The sequence below is a fragment of the Bufo bufo genome, chromosome 4 (assembly GCF_905171765.1).
Source record: "Bufo bufo chromosome 4, aBufBuf1.1, whole genome shotgun sequence".
NCBI classification, from domain to species: domain Eukaryota; kingdom Metazoa; phylum Chordata; class Amphibia; order Anura; family Bufonidae; genus Bufo; species Bufo bufo.
This window is the reverse complement of record NC_053392.1, coordinates 457,199,188-457,218,897: the sequence shown is the minus strand read 5'-3', so window position 1 is coordinate 457,218,897 and position 19,710 is coordinate 457,199,188. Positions and strand designations below refer to the sequence as shown.

Here is a 19,710-nt window from a genome sequence, read left to right as displayed (position 1 = left end):
ACTCTACCGACACCTTGTTCTCCCATTTAGATATTCGCTCCCTGGAATGGATCTTGAGGGATATTAGTCTTCGGTGTTGGCGGGATCGGGGGATTGAGAGGGTCTCTCAGCTTGTTTGCTCAGAGGGAGTCCTTCAGTTCACCACTGCCCAACAGATGTTCCAACTTCCAACTAGTGAAATATTCAACTACCTTAGGGTTAAGCATTTACTGACATCTATTATTACTAAGCCCCCTCATACACATACAGAGATCCTTCAACTTTACTGTTCCCGGAACTTGTTGAAAAAAGGAGCGACAGGACGCATATATGAGTATATTGGTGATAAATCTAAATTCATCAAATCCAAAACAATCCAGAAATGGGAAAGGGAGTTGAACAACACATTTTCTGAGGATAAATGGACATCCGCAATAGGTTTTTTAGCCTCTAACTTTAAATGTGTCACACATTATGAGGCTGGTGTTAAGACGCTTTTGAATTGGTACTTTACACCCAAAAGACTACACATCATTTACCCCACAACTTCTCCCTTATGTTGGAGGGAATGTGGGAACACGGGATCCTTGCTCCATGTTTTTTGGGCATGCCCAGTTGTCACTAGCTTCTGGGGGCAAGTGTTCACTTTGTTGCGGGAATTGTCTGGTCAAGACATCCATCCCTCTCCGGAACTCGCTCTTTTATTTCTTGGCATAGAGCGTTTACATACATTATATAGACCCATGGTGGGGCATGTCTTACTGAGCGCCAAACTAGTCATAACCCGCCACTGGAAAAAAGTGACTCCACCGGATTTCTCAGAAGTGGTAGCTGAACTGAATAACACATGTCGTTATGAAAGGATGATTCCGCCCTCTATGCTCCCCCCTGTGAAATATAGACGTATATGGAACCCATGGATGGCTCACCCGAAATTTTCCCAGTAAATGGCCCTCACAGCTCTGGCCAACTATGAAAAGTAGTGGTCAAATATACCCTTTTTAAGTCCCCATTCTATAGGTCACTCTTGATAGCTAAGCATCCTGAATAGACAGACCAGTGTTCAAAATTTGTTACTTATGGTTTTTACGTTTAATTGAAGATCCTTAACACCTAATAAAGCAGAAAATAATTCACCCTGATCATAACTGGTAAAGCTGTAAATATTCTAGGCATTATAAAGATTAAGAAGATAATAAATCTGACGCAAATACGGCTTACTGTGTGGGTAATATGTTGCTAATTTTAGTAGTTATGATCCTAATCCACGATGTACCTAGGTCACTGTTAAACCATGTATTCAATAGTAATGTAAGATTATTATTACTGGAACTATTCACATCATTGGTGGCTGCGTCCACCCCAAACTGTTTATGTGATGTCACGCCTTGCTGATCTTTAAACAAAAATTTTCCAATAAAAATGTTGAACTCTAAAAGTGGTGCAAGTCCATTAGGAAATGTGCCCCATAGACTTCTCCACTGTGCTGTCACACAGATCTCCTTCCTTTCTTCCTTCTATTCTTCTAGAAGACCAGCACTGAGGAAATAGTTTGTTATATGGTCAAACACCAGTTCTGCTTGCCGAAAGCAGAAGAATGATACATTTATGCCCAAATGAAAAAACCCTTACAACCTTGAAGGGAACCTGTCAGCCCCAAAAAATGGACCATAAACCGCCAGCAGTACCTTACAGCTGATGACATCAGGTTTCTAATGATGTTCTTGTGTAAGCTGTCTGAGCTCACCCGTTGAGGTCCTTGAACTCAAGGGGGCAGCAGCTTTCATGCTTAATGTCAAGCTCATTGCACCCCGATCCCACCCCTTGGCTTTTGATTGGTGGCCTTCTTTCAGGTGGATTCTTTCAGATGCGATTCCATCCTAAAATTTTGTGCATGCACTATATGATCTCCTTTCTGGAGCCTGCGCATTGATTCCCACTGTAGTGTACTTGGCTTCAGCGTGTTAATGTGCAGGCGCTCCTGATCCTTTGACTGACACTGAGGTGGGATAATGTTCTCGGAAGCGCTTGCCCATGGGAGTCTGCACCTGGGCATTGGCTGGCTGAAGGTTGACTTCTACAGTTTTACCAGATTAGATCAACGCTCAAAGAAATGCAACTTATTTTGTATATGTGTCTTAAGTTCACTGTGCACTAGTCTAATAAATAAAAACTCCCAAATACCTGACGTCTTCCAAAGATAATATATGGTAGTCTACTTTCTAAATGAGAAACAGCATTTTTTTCTGCTGTACTATGGAACACTTGTTATACTCCAGAAACAATTGCATGACAACACAAATGGGAAAAACAGACAAACGCAATTCATAAGGCAATATTAAGGTTCTGCGTTCCGACAGTTTGGCAGATTTACTGCAGAAGAAGCTACACAGACTATTACTGAATGATGAGTAGACACTGCGGTCTCTTTCATAATGTGTACATGTCTGGATTCCAAAATACATATATCACAAATACAGGTGATTTAGGACTTGGGATGACACAAATATCCTAATGGCATGTAAAGACAGTTTAATTCATTGACTATCCTATGAAAGATATGAGCAGTGACTGATGGTCTATACAGTCTATGCTCTGCGGAATGAGACAGCACAGGAATGTAAATGGGTGGAAGTCAGCAGTTCCAGGTGTCTATGACAGAAGGAATGGACAACTTAATTATCGTACCTCTTGCCCCTGTGGTATTTCCTTCACTGTGCGGAGGTGCAGGCATGTTCCTTCAAAGACGATCACACAGTTTGGGTCACAACTGTGATTTAACAGAGACATGCTAAAATAAGAAAATATTGAAAAATAGGATATATTAAAACAAAGTTAATTGAACATACTTGAAGAGTTTATCTGCCAAAAATCCTATTATTGCTGGTGGAAACGGGGAATGGAAAGCAGTCAATACTATTAAGCTGATTTCCCTTTCAACTTTCTTTTTCAAAGTGCAGGAAGAAAAAAGCAATCACTTCATTGATACGTTGAGCAAATCATCACTACTCATGATCCTTCTGTACAAACAGTGCCTTCGCTTTTTATTATCTTCATTCTATATATGGCATAACATTTTCTTAGAACTTCTCATGGAGAACGCTGAGTTTTCCACACTTCCACATCACACACAATGTTTCGGGGGTCATATCCCTTTACTCATGCGCACTGATGGGAGTGGATTATAGGTATATAGCAATCAACCTGCCTGACAATACGCCGACCTCCCCTTTATGTCCTCAGATGTAGATGTATTGTGGCTTCATTTTGGATGAAACTGTAACCGGCACTTATAATACTTATCGTATTTCCATATGCAGTGGATATAAAAAGTCTACACACCCCTGTTAAAACTTTTTCCACCTTTAATGTGACCTATAAACTGTACCACTCAATTGAAAAACAAACTAAAATCTTTTAGGTGGAGGGAAGAAAACAAAACAAAAAAAAAATAATGTGGGTTCATAAGTGTGCACACCCTCTTATAACTGGGGATGTAGCCGTGTTCAGAATTAAGCAATCACATTCAAAATCATGTTAAATAGGAGTCAGCATACACCTGCCTTCATTTAAACTGCCTCTAATTAACCCCAAATAAAGTTCAGCTGCTCTAGTTGGTCTTTCCTGAAATTTTCTTAATCGCATCCCACAGCAAAAGCCATGGTCCACAGAAAGCTTCCAAAGCATCAGAGGGATCTCATTGCTAAAAGGTATCAGTCAGGAGAAGGGTACAAAAGAATTTCCAAGGCATTAGATATACCATGGAACACAGTGAAGACAGTCATCATCAAGTGGAGAAAATATCGCACAACAGTGGCATTACCAAGAACTGGACATCCCTCCAAAATTGATGAATAGACGAGAAGAAAACTGGTCTCGGAGGCTACCAAGAGGCCTACAGCAACATTAAAGGAGCTGCAGGAATATCTGGCAAGTACTGGCTGTGTGGTACATGTGACAACAATCTCCTGTATTCTTCATATGTCTGGGCTATGGGGTAGAGTAGCAAGACGAAAGCCTTTTCTTACGAAGAAAAACATTGAAGCCAGGCTACATTTTGCAAAAACACATCTGAAGTCTCCCAAAAGCATGTGGGAAAAGGTGTTATGGTCTGATGAAACCGAGGTTGAACTTTTTGGCCATAATTCCAAAAGATATGTTTGGCGCAAAAACAACACTGCACATCATGCTTTGGGGCTGTTTTTCTTCAGCTGGAACTGGGGCCTTAGTTAAGCAAGAGGGAATTATGAACAGTTCCAAATACCAGTCAATATTGGCACAAAACCTTCAGGCTTCTGCTAGAAAGCTGAACATGAAGAGGAACTTCATCTTTCAGCATGAAAATGACCCAAAGCATACATCCAAATCAACAAATGAATGGCTTCACCAGAAGAAGATTAAAGTTTTGGAATGGTCCAGCCAGAGCCCAGACCTGAATCCGATTGAAAATCTGTGGGGTGATCTGAAGAGGGCTGTGCACAGGAGATGCCCTCGCAATCTGACAGATTTGGAGTGTTTTTGCAAAGAAGAGTGGGCAAATCTTGCCAAGTCAAAATATGCCATGCTGATAGACTCATACCCAAAAAGACTGAGTGCTGTAATATAATCAAAAGGTGCTTCAACAAAGTATTAGTTTAAGGGTGTGCACACTTATGCAACCATATTTTATTTTCATATTTTTTTCTTCCCTCTATTTAAAAGATTTCACTTTGTTTTTCAATTGAGTGGTACAGTTTATAGGTCACATTAAAGGTGGAAAAAGATCTAAAATTATTTATCTTTGTCTCATTTTTTTACATCACAGAAACCTGACATTTTAACAGGGGTGTGGAGACTTTTTATATCCACTGTATCTCCAATTTCATAATGCTCTATCGCATAGAGGTATTCTCCCCTAGAATATCTTCCAAACACAGCACTGAACTGAACATGGTATAGTGGCACTCCATGTAAAGCTGTACAGCTCCTGGATTTGGCTCTTCCTAGGGCATGAGAAGAAAGGCATAATGGACCCTTAATTGATTGCACCGAAGAGTCCAAAAAACTTAGCAGTACTCAAGTCACATTTAAGTCTTAAAGCAGCTACGTCACCAGAATCAACCCTATTTAACCACACATACTGGTAGAGCTCATCATGCTGATTAAAATAATACCTTTCTTTTGTCTATATGCTAAATAGCTGCAGAAAATCAGCATTTTTATTTATATGCAAATGAGAAGTTCAAGCACCAGAAGGAGGGGCTGAATCCTTGGAGCACTGCTTTGTAACATCCCTTGTGCTCTGCACACTCCGCCTTCCATTGATTGACAGGGATAGACATGCTAGGGGCAGAGCTGTGTCCTAGCTTCTACATATCATATACTCTATGTACTATAGCTTCACCACACTGAGATCTGCTGAGAAAGCTAATATACATATTACTGCTACTGCTTTCCACAAGCATAATATATTATTATAGTTCCAGGATTCAAACCTACGATCTCTACATGCACAATTATACACTACCCACCAAGCTATAGCATGACCACATAGAGATACATGCTTTTTCTATGCTTATAAGCTAACGCATATTACTGGGGTCTTTCTAATCATATATTGTGCCTGTGAATAAAGCAGTAATATGTATATTAGTCAATGAGCAGTCGGCAAGAGGAGAATGTCCATTTTCTGATGATGCATTCCTATTAAGGGGAATCTGTCACAAAAATGTCACTGATATAACTACCAGCAATGGCCATCAGAATCTTATAAATGCATAATATCTATACCTTTATGTAATCTGGGTGTTTATTCCATGGAAATTGCAGTGGACGTGGGCACTTTGAAAAGGAATGCCCACCCAGCTGGGCACGCAGGAGCTGTTTTTCAGTGATAAAAGTGCTTTTCCGGGACATGGAATAAACACTAAGATGACATAAAGGTATGGTTATAATGCTTTTACAATGTTCTGATGGCTATTGCTGGTAGTTATATTAGTGAAATTTACCTGACAGACTCTCTTTAAACGTAAAAATAACAATTTCTCTTCTCTATGCTCAAATTAAATTCACGAAAAATCCTTTTACTAAATTCACTGTGGTAGACCAGAATATTTAGAAAGTTTTGACACTTAGCAATGCTGGCTAAAGATAATGTAAGTGAATTGTGGTAACAACTGAATCATAATTCCTGCTGTGGGAAAGTTTAGAATTTAGTTCTAATGAAAATGCCTCTTTCCGTTGAACTGCTTATATTACTGTAGGTCCATGTGGCATTAAATATAAACTAGGGCCCCCAGTTTTACCTTTCAACTTATTTCTGTCCTTAGTGAAATCCACATGCTAAACTTAAACAAAAAGCCATCAGTTTAAGACTACATAAATAATTTCTGCAGCTGGTAATGAGGCATTCTGAAAACAAATTTTAAATCATTTTTTTTTTTTCTCGTTTCCTTGTAATTTAACAGTGGAAGTCGTTTTCTTCTAATAAACCCCACCGGCTACCTAAGAGCTAAAAAAAATAAAACTAATAATTGAGTCACTGTGAATAAGGCAGTCTATGCATTACCTGGGATACAGGCCAACACCAACGTCCTGCATCTCTCCATCGCTGATGGTGAAGCTGTTACAGGTCAGCTGTAAAAACAAGCAAAGCAAATCTGGGATTAGTGGGTTTTGACCTGAAGGAATAGAAACATTCAATAAATAAAGTCTATAGCGTTCAGCAAATTGCTGTGGAAGATCATAAAACACCCAGTGCCAGCACCGGAAAAAGAGCCAGGTATCACACGTGGCTCCCAGTCTCCTGCAATTTTTCAAGCAGCTCTCAAAACGTATACTAGCTCCATTCAGCAAGGAAAGGACTGAAATAAGGTGTTCTTAATTAGAGGAGAGAAAGGGGACCTGTTCAATGGGGCAGCCAAGCGCTTCTTGTTTTACAGACTGGAGCTTGTTAAGAAGATGCAGTAAAATTGGGCAAATTTAGAGCAATACATTTATTAATTGGCACATTTAGTGACTAGCTCCATTACCAACAGCTAATGATTTTTAACGCTTAGAAAGAAATTATATCCACACAAAATAAATGCTACTGTAGAGGTTACACATAGCAACTTAGCTGCAAATGAAACATTGTTCCGTTAATGGAAGATGTTGCCACCTAGGTAGATGAACTTCTGACCAAACCTTTTGCAATAAACTGGCATTTCACTTGTAGCAATGTTATTATTCTGGTCACAGGGGATTCATAGGGGCCCGGTAGAGAAAGGGGCATGCCGATGGCTAGTGCTGCTTCCAACTGTATTCGCGGCCTTAGGATGCAAATCCAGTTGAGAACTAAGGAAAAGCAGAGAACCACTGTATGTACCCACCCATGGACTTTTAAACTGCACCTGATTGGTCAAGTTACACATATGAGCTCATGGTTGTTATCACCACTTTGTCATGAGTAAGGATCACTTCTGTAAAATCCGAAACGCGCAGACATGGTATCTGACTTGGATTTTATTTAGCACATTATTAATAAAGGCTGTTACATTTTTTGGAAGCTGTACTTTTTCTTTTCTTTGGTATTTATCCTGCGTACCTAGCAGTCTGTGCCTCCCTTCAAGATTCATCACAGGTGAGCGCAGCGATCTCTTTTTGTATTTAGCTTAAATGGAATCTGTCAGCAGTTTTCTGCTGCTCTCACTTTTAAATCCTAACAGCTCCAGCTCATGCCAGTGAGTCCCCATATTCATGAGCTTATGGCTTTCCCTGCCCATCTGCCTCTGATTGACAGGTTTTTCTAAGTGAATCAGCAGCAGGTGGGTGGGGAAAGCCAGGAGCTCATGAATATTTTGGACTCATAATTATGCACTTTCCATTTTGACAAAATGGAAGGCTCAGTTAAAGAAAGTGACCCAGCATTTTGCTAAGTGGATTTGTCCCCCCTATTTTATGTTAGCCTTAGTTAGGACACCATAAAACTGGTGACAGATTCCCTTTCAAATCAGCGGTTATTCAATGGTCTTTGTTGGCGTGGCAATTTTTTTATTTTTTCTACATCAGTCATTAGCAGAACTGATCTGAGACTAAGATTCATAAGTTATTAGGCTGGCGGCTTATGTCCGCCGTTGTCCTGCTGTCCTGAATAAGCGCAGACATCACTCCATTGTGTGTGCTGGGACTAGTGCTCAGTGAACTCCTTTCAGCACTAGGAGAGTTAATCCCTTTCTCCTGCCCCTGTCCAGGTGATGGTTAAGTTTCTGATCAGCCTCCTATTTAGCTGCGCTCTGGATCCACTTCCTCGCCTGAGCTTTAAGGTTCCTATCCAGGGAAGGAGATCTCGTCTGAGTTACCACGTACTGAACCCTGTCTGTCTTTTGATTCTGCTCCTTGCTGCCTGCCCCAACCTTGGAACTGTGACCTGGATTATGCATAAACTCTGCCTGCCCTGACCTTGGAATCGCTATTTGGAATACGCAAGTACTCGGCCTGCCCTGACTCTTGGACTGCAATCAGACTACAATTTAGACAGTGTCTTTGGTGCTTTGCACCAATGTCTCTGACTCCTGTGGGTCAGCAGCCAACTACACCAGACAATTTATAATTAATAAATAAGCCTCAAAAAAGTACGTTGCTTAGTGGCGTCGCAGGTCCCAATGGTGAAGTGGGTACAGTTCACACAGGTGAAAGCGTTTCTTTTGATTGGACCGCGCTGCCTCAGAAGTCACAGAAAATCCACAATCGAAGCCAGCAAGATAATCACGCACATGGGGAAGCAAACAGGCCAGTCAAAGCCTCTCCTCCTCTCCTTTCCAGGCTTCTATGGAACACCAAAATTGCATCCAATAGTGAAGTACCGTCATGCACATTGGAGTAAAAAATGGTTTTATTATACTCACAATGTACAAGTATATACAGGCAGTATACAATGGATCAATCACCCGACCCGGGTTTCGCTCAGTCGAGCTTCGTTAGGGGTATTCATCCCACCCACTCCAGGGCAGTCTTATAACGGGTCAGGTTGGTTTGCACCCGCCTACCCACTCACACATGATCCAATCAATTATAAATTTAGACATCAAATCACACAAATACATGTCCAATAAAACAATGTAAAATACATAAAATAGCAAATACATAAAAGACATAAAACAGGGACATTTCAAATAGATCTATCATACATCGGTATATAACCTCCTGTAGCGATCTATGACTACTCCTTTACTGTCAGTTTCATTCATACTACTCCCTCTTTACTCTAATAAGTCTCCTAACCAATCGCAGACCACATTATCCTTAACCCTCCCTCCTGCATTCATAAAGACGGCAACACCCCCCTATCACATGATATCTCCTTGCCAATCACAGATCAAATTGGCCTTGGCCCGCCCTCCTTCATTCATAAAAACGGCAACTCCCCCATTTCACATGATGTTGTCCAGCCAATTCAATTCCACCACCTTGGAAAGTCCTAGCTCGATACAACACCACACTCACAGGTCCTAGATCAACCGAGAACACTTCATTGCTTCAGGTAAGACAAGGTTTTAAATCAAATTCGGCATTCAGGCCTTTTGGTTGTAACGTTCCCATTTTATATATCCATTCCACCTCACGATTATTTATCTGTTTTACTCCATCCCCTCCACGCCAGTGTGGCTTGACTTGTTCCAACCCCACAAAGAACAAACCACTTGGATCTTTTCGGTGCACCAATTTAAAGTGCATCGAGACACTATGGGTTTCCAACCCCTTCTTGATATTCCTCACATGCTCCTGAATTCTTATTTTAAGCTTCCTGAGTGTACGTCCCACATATTGGAGTCCACATGGGCACTCCAACATGTAAACCACCCCTGCACTCTCACAAGTAATTTGTCCCTTAACCTTTATATCCACACTCTTTCCATTAGAGTGCACAGATTGAATATGCATTTTTTTTATCTTCCCTTTTCCGATTCTTACATGGCAAGCAGAACCCACACCAGCTAAACTTGTTCCCTTTTATTGTCTTCTCTTGATGATTAGAACTATGTACTAGTTTGGTACGTAAACAGGGAGCCTTTTTGAAAATAACTACCGGTTTTTGTGGAATATCCTTCCCTAGCACAGGGTAATTTTTTAAAGTGGACCAATTTTTCCTAATGGCATCTTTTATCAAACCTGCCTGCGTATTGTATTGAGTTAAAAAGGAAAAGTGAAAATCTTTCTCAGTCTCCACCTTTTTTTTCTTTCCTTTATCTTCTTCCTCTATCATCCTGCTACATTTGGCTAATTCATCTGCCTGATACCCTTTCTCCCTGAACCGTTCCTTGATGACCTCGCTTTGTGTTCTAAAATCCTCCACTTTGGTACAATTTCTAAAGACCCTCTTTATTTGTCCTTTAGGGATATTTTTCAGCCACGGTGTATAATGGCAGCTGGAGGTATCTATATAGCCGTTAACATCCGTCTCTTTAAAAAACGTTTTGGTTTTAAGCTGGTTGCCCTCAACAAAAAGTGTCAAATCCCAAAAATTAACGGAGGTATCACTGACTGTACTAGTGAAGGATAAATTCCATTGATTGTCATTTAACCCCTTGATGAAATCTAGCAGGCCCTGTTTCTCCCCCTTCCACAGGACCAGACAATCATCGATAAATCTCCTCCATATTATCAATTCTCCAGCTTCCATGGTCCTATTCAACACAGGTGTAATAGTGGCACTTTCCCAGGACCCCATAAAAATATTAGCGAAACTGGGGGAGAATTTCGCCCCCATCGCTGTACCGGTCCGTTGCAGGTAATACTGCTCCTTGTACCAAAAATAATTATGACTCAAACAGAAATCAACACACTCTAAAATAAATAACACCTGTTGTTTGGTCATTAGGGGATCATTGTTCAGAGCGTGCTCGATCGCCTTGAGTCCTAGTTCTTTAGGGATCACTGTATATAATGAGGCCACATCAATAGTGGCCAACCACATATTGGCAGGACAATTGCCAAATTCTATGACAAACTGCAGGACACTGCCAGTGTCCTTTAGAAAGGACGGCATCAAAGGGACATATTTCTGGAGGAAAAAATCCACATATTCCCCCAGTCGGCTGGTCAGGGAATTTATGCCGGAAACAATCGGCCTTCCCGGCGGATTAGTCTTACTTTTGTGGATTTTACATGTTGGAGTGCCCATGTGGACTCCAATATGTGGGACGTACACTCAGGAAGCTTAAAATAAGAATTCAGGAGCATGTGAGGAATATCAAGAAGGGGTTGGAAACCCATAGTGTCTCGATGCACTTTAAATTGGTGCACCGAAAAGATCCAAGTGGTTTGTTCTTTGTGGGGTTGGAACAAGTCAAGCCACACTGGCGGGGAGGGGATGGAGTAAAACAGATAAATAAACGTGAGGTGGAATGGATATATAAAATGGGAACGTTACAACCAAAAAGCCTGAATGCCGAATTTGATTTAAAACCTTGTCTTACCTGAAGCAATGAAGTGTTCTCGGTTGATCTAGGACCTGTGAGTGTGGTGTTGTATCGAGCTAGGACCTTCCAAGGTGGTGGAATTGAATTGGCTGGACAACATCATGTGATATGGGGGAGTTGCCGTTTTTATGAATGAAGGAGGGCGGGCCAAGGCCAATTTGATCTGTGATTGGCAAGGAGATATCATGTGATAGGGGGGTGTTGCCGTCTTTATGAATGGAGGAGGGAGGGTTAAGGATAATGTGGTCTGCGATTGGTTAGGAGACTTATTAGAGTAAAGAGGGAGTAGTATGAATGAAACTGACAGTAAAGGAGTAGTCATAGATCGCTACAGGAGGTTATATACCGATGTATGATAGATCTATTTGAAATGTCCCTGTTTTATGTCTTTTATGTATTTGCTATTTTATGTATTTTACATTGTTTTATTGGACATGTATTTGTGTGATTTGATGTCTAAATTTATAATTGATTGGATCATGTGTGAGTGGGTAGGCGGGTGCAAACCAACCTGACCCGTTATAAGACCGCCCTGGAGTGGGTGGGATGAATACCCCTGACGAAGCTCGACTGAGCGAAACCCGGGTCGGGTGATTGATCCATTGTATACTGCCTGTATATACTTGTACATTGTGAGTATAATAAAACCATTTTTTACTCCAATTTGCATGACGGTACTTCACTATTGGATGCAATTTTGGTGTTCCATAGAAGCCTGGAAAGGAGAGGAGGAGAGGCTTTGACTGGCCTGTTTGCTTCCCCATGTCCGTGATTATCTTGCTGGCTTTGATTGTGGATTTTCTGTGACTTCTGAGGCAGCACGGTCCAATCAAAAGAAACAGCCAACTACACCAGGACTACTCCAGGAGGCAGAGGCCTGGTTGGTTCCTTGCGGTGAAGTCCAGATTCCTGTATAGGAGTAAAAGGGTGAATAGCAGGGAACTACCAGTACAAAGCCCTTAGGTTTAGCCCAAAGCCAAACTGGTTAATTGGCACAGTGGGTCCACACCCACTGTCCATAACACAAGCCCTGCTGTTCCTAAAGACACCCGCCAATAACAAGGTCGCCAGATCTGATAGAGGAAGCAAAACAATAGCAGTTCTGGCATTGTTGGTAACTTTATTCTACATGTCAGTACAATACTCATGATACCATAGTTACATTTATTTCAACTTTTTTTTACTTTGCACATTTTCATTTTTCCATCAATAGAATTGTGTGGGCCTTTTTTTTGTGAGACCAATTGTAGTTTTTATTGGATACATACAACTTTTTATCACTTTTCTTTCTTTATATACTTTGTACTGTTTAAAAACGTATGGGGTCATTTATCAAACTGGTGTAAAGTAGAACTTAGTTGCCAACCAATCAGATTCTACCTTTCATTTTTGACAGCTCCTTTGGAAAATGAAAGGTTGAATCCGATTGGTTGCTATGGGCAACTAAGCAAGTTCTACCGTACACCAGATTGATAAATCTCCCCCATTAGTTTATATTTTAGTCCCACTAGGGAACTTAAACTTCTCATACTTTGCCTGCTTCTATCATATACTGTAATATTTTTGTATTGCAATGTTATCCCTGTCAGCTTTACACTGACACGCTATTAAACCCCATTTCTTGCAGGTTATAGGTTTACTCACATGGCAGGTCTGGAAGCTATTGCTCGGCCTCTGGTCTCCAGAAACCATTGCGATTTGACAGTGCTACAGCCAGGGAGAAGGAGACGCCCACGGAGAAAGAGAAAATGTCTCCAGAAAAAAAAGGAAGTGCAGTTAGATCCCAGGACTATTCCCTATGTATCCTGATACTTAGTTTATAATGTTTGGAGGTCACAGCGGGCGAACGGAGCGGCGACCAGAAAAAAATTGTAAGTGCAGTTAGATCCCTGCACTATGCCCTACATATCCTGATACTTAGTTTATAATGTTTGGACCCATGAATGGTCCTATTTAAGCAGTTGTATATCTTATCACCCCTGAGCCTACTCAGGGCATTTGTTGACTCCATGAATGAAATGTTTACAGGTTCTGGTGAATATGAAGATACGTGCATGTAGACATGAGAACATGTTCAATTCTGAGGGGCTAGAGCAAGGTTCCAAACCAGATCTACATGTAGTAAAAAAGGGTGCAGAGTTAGGGGGCATTCACACGACCGTATTTTCAGTTCATGTCTGATCTGCATTATTTGCTGATTGTATGTGGACTCATTCAATTCTATGGGGCCACAAAAATGCTGATGGATGTCATCCATGTGCTGGGTGCATCTGTGCAACCAAGCCACATATTGTAGAACATGTCCTATTCTTGTCTGTTTTGCAGACAAGAATAGGCATTTTTTCAATGGGGCCTGCAAAAAGTGCGGGATGCACACAGACCACACCCGTATTTTGCGGATCGAGAATCTGCAGACTGCAAAACAGATATGGTCAAATGAATCCCCCCTAAGAGTGCACAGTGATTTTTATGACATAGGAATAAGTGGCGTGTATGAGCGTTCCACATCTTGTACTTTTCTTTTTAGTAAGTTAGGTGCGTTTACGGCTCTAGTTATGTCAGACATGGAGACTGACAATTTTTATGCAGAATTGCATGAATGCGCCCATGACTGTCAGAATATGTAATCTAGTGAAAGAAAATTCTGGTCAGGCGCAAAATCACTGGTTCAAGCAGGTCTCTGTAGGTGAATCTTCTTTATTTACATAACAAACATATGTACATAGAGTTCTATGTACATACTGTATGTTTGTTATGTAAAGAAGATTCACCTACAGAGACCTGCTTGAACCAGTGATTTTGCGCCTGACCAGAATTTCCTTCACTACAAGCACGCTTTGGAGGATTGGGCATCCGATCCCAAAGATACTTATTCCTGGATCCTAAAAGTCTATATATATATACCTACAAGTCTACAATAGAGTTGTGTCTATTATTAGCACAACCCTAAAAGGTGAGCACCTTTATCTTTCAATCAATTTATTTTGTATTGAACGTACTACCCTATTGTGCGCCCCCACCCCTTTTTTGTTTCTTTGTTCCCCTCGTGACAGAGTGGAATTTAGATTCGTCCGTGGTTGCTAAGAATATGTAATCTGTCAGAGATCTACTTTAAAAAAATATGGGTATAGGGTATGAGTTGCTTTAATTGTGTAAATTATCCAGAAGACATCAGGTGGAGCAATGACATTACCGAATTACACCGCCTACAGTGGGCCATTCACAGTGTGTGGGAGGAAGAGGGTTACTCATTTTTAAAACAGGACTATATGACTCTTTTTTTTTTTTTGTGTAAAGGGGGATCAAAAGGGGACTTTATTGTACTAGATAGGACTAATGGGGGCATTATTGTTCTATGGAGCCACCAAGGAGGACATATCTATTTTCATGGGCACCACTGAGGACATTACTGCTCTAAGGGACACCGAGGAACATATTAGTGATATAAAGGTGCACATTCATACTGCAAGAAGCACTAAAGGGAACTTTACTATTGCATGAAGGCACAAACAGGGGGATTCCTAAGTATGGGGGCACAAAGGGGGGCATTTCTATAGTATGGATGCACAAAGGTGGGCATTCCTATTGTACAGGGGAACAAAGGTGCATATTACTATTGTATGGGGCATAAAACCAAACATTGCAATTTTATGGAGGCTTAAACAGGAACATAATTACTGAGGGTGATGGAAAAGTAATGAGACTAAAATGTGTTAGTGTTACACTCTACAGACATAGGTTGCAGCTGGATGAAGTCTTTATTGCACTCTGGCTGGATGGAGAGGGAAAAGGAATGTGACCGATTCCAATCATAGAGGATATCACCTGTAAGTCACTGGATAGAACTGCAATGTAATCACATATCTGGTCAGCAGAGCGTCTGCGTAGAACTAGTATCTATCACTATATGGTCATTGTACGGTGGTTTCTATTTAATACAAGTATGGGGGTATTCAGTCACTATGTGGTTGTAATTTGTGCTTATGGTGTTGCTGTATTATTTAGCCAGTATTATTATTATTGGTAATATTGGTCTTGGTTTCCTGGGCTTTGTTCAGTAACAGTCAGGGGCGGACTGGGAACTTAAAGTGGCCCTGGAAAAAATACTAAAAGTGGCCCTATTTTGTAGTTGGGTCCAAATCAATGGAAGGCAAGGCCAAAAATACCATTGTAGCACATTATACCACCCCAACAGAGCCAAATACCACAGTTCATCACAAAATACTGCCAGCAGCACAAAATACATCCCCCAAAACTTCCACTATCCGGCCGTGAAGAAGGCTTAGGCAGCCCCCTGGGCATCGGCCCACCGAAAAATTTCCCTGTAAAGTCTAGGGCCAATCCGCCCCCGGTTACAGCCTGATGATAATATTTTTCGCTTGTATAGTAGTTTTAATTGTTAACTGTATGACTATTATTAGAGGTGTAATACATAGCAAAATGTATTATTATTTTTGTGGGGGGCAATTATCTTTATAGACCAGGGGTAGGCAACCTTTGGCACTCCAGCTGTTGTGAAACTACAACTCCCAGCATGCATACTTCCTATGCTCTTCTTAGAACTCACAGAAATTAATAGAGCATGCTGGGAATTGTAGTTTCACAACAGCTGGAGTGCTGAAGGTTGCTTATCCTTGTAATAGACTCTAGCAACACCAATGGGTCTCACAGGGAAGGGGACCCAGGACCAAAAAGTGGCCCAGAGGACACTAGTTATGCTCCTTCTTAAAAGCAAAGGGAATAAGAACAAACAGGGCTGAACCCATAAAACACGTGATAAACTGTTGGAACAGTTAACAAATAGCTATGATTTCCTAAAGTAAGATATTTACAAAACTAGTGAGGAAGTGGGGCTATTCAAGCTAGTCTTAGATGCTTTTGTGACCATATTAAAATGATACTGACAAACAGCTATGTAATCAAAACTACATAAACATGAAAAGCTAGCTTAATAGCATCCAATAAAAAGTGTAGAACAGGAAATGTGTCATCAGGAAGTAACATTATTTAAAATGTTTGTGGTGCACATTTAGAGATGAGCGAATTTTGATCGTAATCTAATGAATTGTTCTGAAAATTCGATTTGGGTACAGATAAATTTGACCCGAATCAAAACTGCTCTGACACTCTGAGGTGTCCTAGGACTTTCTCTGCCATGTCTTTGTCTCTTTTTTATTTTTGATATTTTTTCTCTCCCCACCCTATGAAGCTTTTAATACAAAGACAGTGACATGTATAGAAATGTCCAAATGCATGGTTGATAGTGTTAACAAAATGCTTATTTAAAATGCATTGCACTGTAGTATTTGTTATCCTTTCTAAAACTAAAAAAAGATCCAAAAACGGTAACTTATTGGGGAGCAGATGCCAGCCGGTATTTATACACACAGTAGTAACAGAAGAAGTAGTGACTTGTTGTGAACAAGCCTCCAGAATTCTCCCCTTTTTTGGGGAACAGCAGCAGTACAGTATGGAACCTAATGTGCAGGAGATGTCTAGCTATGAGGGGTAGTCATATCAGAAGCAGTCACAGTAGAGTATAGAACCTTACAGACATGGCAGGATATGTGCAGCTGTGTAGGGGTAGCAGTAAAGGAAATACAGTGAAGTGTAGGGCAGTAATAGTAACACTACAGGAAGCAGCAGGTGTGGCAGCAATACAGTATAGAACATGATAGAAAGGCAACCACTAGCAGTGTCATGATTACCCTGCCGATACGTTGTCAGCAATAGCAGACCTCTAGAAGTAACAGGGGCATCGACCTTACACCTAGAGGCTCTGCTTTCCCTGCAACTGTAGCACCATCTGCACTTTGAGTAACAGGGTCAGGTGCTGCAAGCCTCTGTAAATGTGCAGTTATTAGACAGCTGTGGTCACAGTGAAGATCCCGGAGACCAATTTATTTGCATATGATCGCTGTGACACACTGTCACAGCCCATCAGAAGGGATGATATTGACATGTGAAAATGGCACTATATAAGATCCTAAGCAGATGATTCACATGTATTCTGATATCGTACATTGATGTAACAAGACTTCTTGCAGAGAAAGAACAAAGAAAGGTTATCTTTAGACATACAATAAAGAATGTTTAGGGTCAGACAGGGAAGGTAAGGTATAGCAACTAGTTAGATTTAACTGATAGAGAGAGATTTAGAGAGTAGTTAAGGTAAGGTGGCCATACACATAAGATTTAATTCCGCCACAATGGCAGATTTCGGCAATTCCGACCAACTGTCTTTTGAAAAACTGTCGAGAACGCTGATGGCCGACTCTTGTCTGCCAAAAATGTAATCCGTCGTGCTGGAAAACTTTGGCCGTTCATCAGCCAAAACTACATGTTGATGGCATGATTGGCTGAATTCAGCCGATCATTTGCCATTGTGCTCAGGCACCAGGGAGTCAGTTTTTGTGAAAAACTGACTCCCTGGTCGGGCAGTTTAGTTGTTGGGATCGTTTGTACGAACAATCCCATGGACAACTGATCGACCACAATGTGGCCAATCATTATCTCAAATGTATGGCCAGCTTTACCTAGGAACAGAGTCAGGCTCACTGTATTGTAATACAGACAATTGCCTCCCAAAAAATAATGACCAGGGTACCTCAATATACAAACACAAAACCTACAAAAAGAGTCCCTACAAGAAACCAAAGCCACACCCAGTATATATGAAAGTATATAGTTAATTTTATTGAAAGCATTAAAATCGTATAATGTCACAATAATGTGCATCAGCCAGATATCAGCCCAATTTCCACTAAAAATGCACAATTGCAGACAGAAATCTCCTACAATATTAATCCGGGTGCTGGCCAAAAATTTATTTCTGCTTCCTACAAAATTCCATTTATCGCAGACTACTGTACCTGACATGTTGTTCTCTGTCACTTGCTTTTATATTGTAGTGAACTGTAACATTACACTGTAACATGTCTTTTATAGCTTCCAGTGTACTGAGAGAGTATTCACTATGGAAGTTGGTATTGTCACAGCCAAGCGGACAAAACTGCACTTTACATGTGTAGAAAACATTACATTTGTCAAATGAATCAGACATTGATCTATGAGGATTTTCACACACCTCTGGCTGATGCCAATAAATAGATCTGCTATTGCTGCCACTGGCTATTTATCACTGGCCCAATGATGCCACTGCCATTGTCTGCCTGCCCATGAGGTCCCATACAGCTACTACACTGCCCCTGCTGCCACTAGTACTACCCCTACACAACTGCACATCTCTTGCCTTGTCCGTCAGGTTACATACTGCAATGCTGTTGCTGCTCCCAAAAAAGGAGAATTTTTCACTGCTTTTGTAAAAACAAAAGCCACGGCTTCTTCACTTTCCCAGAACTCTGGTGTACGTGTATTTATGGGTGGGGGGCTGGTGGAGATAGAATATACAGTACAGACCAAAAGTTTGGACACACCTTCTCATTCAAAGAGTTTACTTTATTTTCATGACTATGAAGGCATCAAAACTATGAATTAACACATGTGGAATTATATACATAACAAACAAGTGTGAAACAACTGAAAATATGTCATATTCTAGGTTCTTCAAAGTAGCCGTCTTTTGCTTTGATTACTGCTTTGCACACTCTTGGCATTCTCTTGATGAGCTTCAAGAGGTAGTCACCTGAAATGGTCTTCTAACAGTCTTGAAGGAGTTCCCAGAGATGCTTAGCACTTGTTGGCCCTTTTGCCTTCACTCTGCGGTCCAGCTCACCCCAAACCATCTCGATTGGGTTCAGGTCCGGTGACTGTGGAGGCCAGGTCATCTGGCGCAGCACCCCATCACTCTCCTTCATGGTCAAATAGCCCTTACTTTCAAAGTTTTCCCAATTTTTTCGGCTGACTGACTGACCTTCATTTCTTAAAGTAATGATGGCCACTTGTTTTTCTTTACTTAGCTACTTTTTTCTTGCCATAATACAAATTCTAACAGTCTATTCAGTAGGACTATCAGCTGTGTATCCACCGGACTTCTCCTCAACGCAACTGATGGTCCCAACCCCATTTATAAGGCAAGAAATCCCACTTATTAAACCTGACAGTGCACACCTGTGAAGTGAAAACCATTTCAGGGGACTACCTCTTGAAGCTCATCAAGAGAATGCCAAGAGTGTGCAAAGCAGTAATCAAAGCAAAAGGTGGCTACTTTGAAGAACCTAGAATATGACATATTTTCAGTTGTTTCACACTTGTTTGTTATGTATATAATTCCACATGTGTTAATTCATAGTTTTGATGCCTTCATAGTCATGAAAATAAAGAAAACTCTTTG

General features: G+C 40.9%; 1 protein-coding gene across 1 annotated transcript in view; it reads right to left on the bottom strand.

The window, feature by feature from the left end:
- SMYD3 (SET and MYND domain containing 3) overlaps window positions 1-19,710 on the bottom strand; it is an 876,371-nt gene that overhangs the window by 350,089 nt on the left and 506,572 nt on the right. Inside the window, exons 6-7 of the mRNA XM_040429445.1 lie at window positions 6,527-6,594; window positions 2,668-2,770 (exon numbers count right to left, since the gene is read on the bottom strand). Coding sequence (XP_040285379.1) covers window positions 2,668-2,770; window positions 6,527-6,594 — 171 coding nt within the window. The remainder of the gene's footprint in view (window positions 1-2,667; window positions 2,771-6,526; window positions 6,595-19,710) is intronic.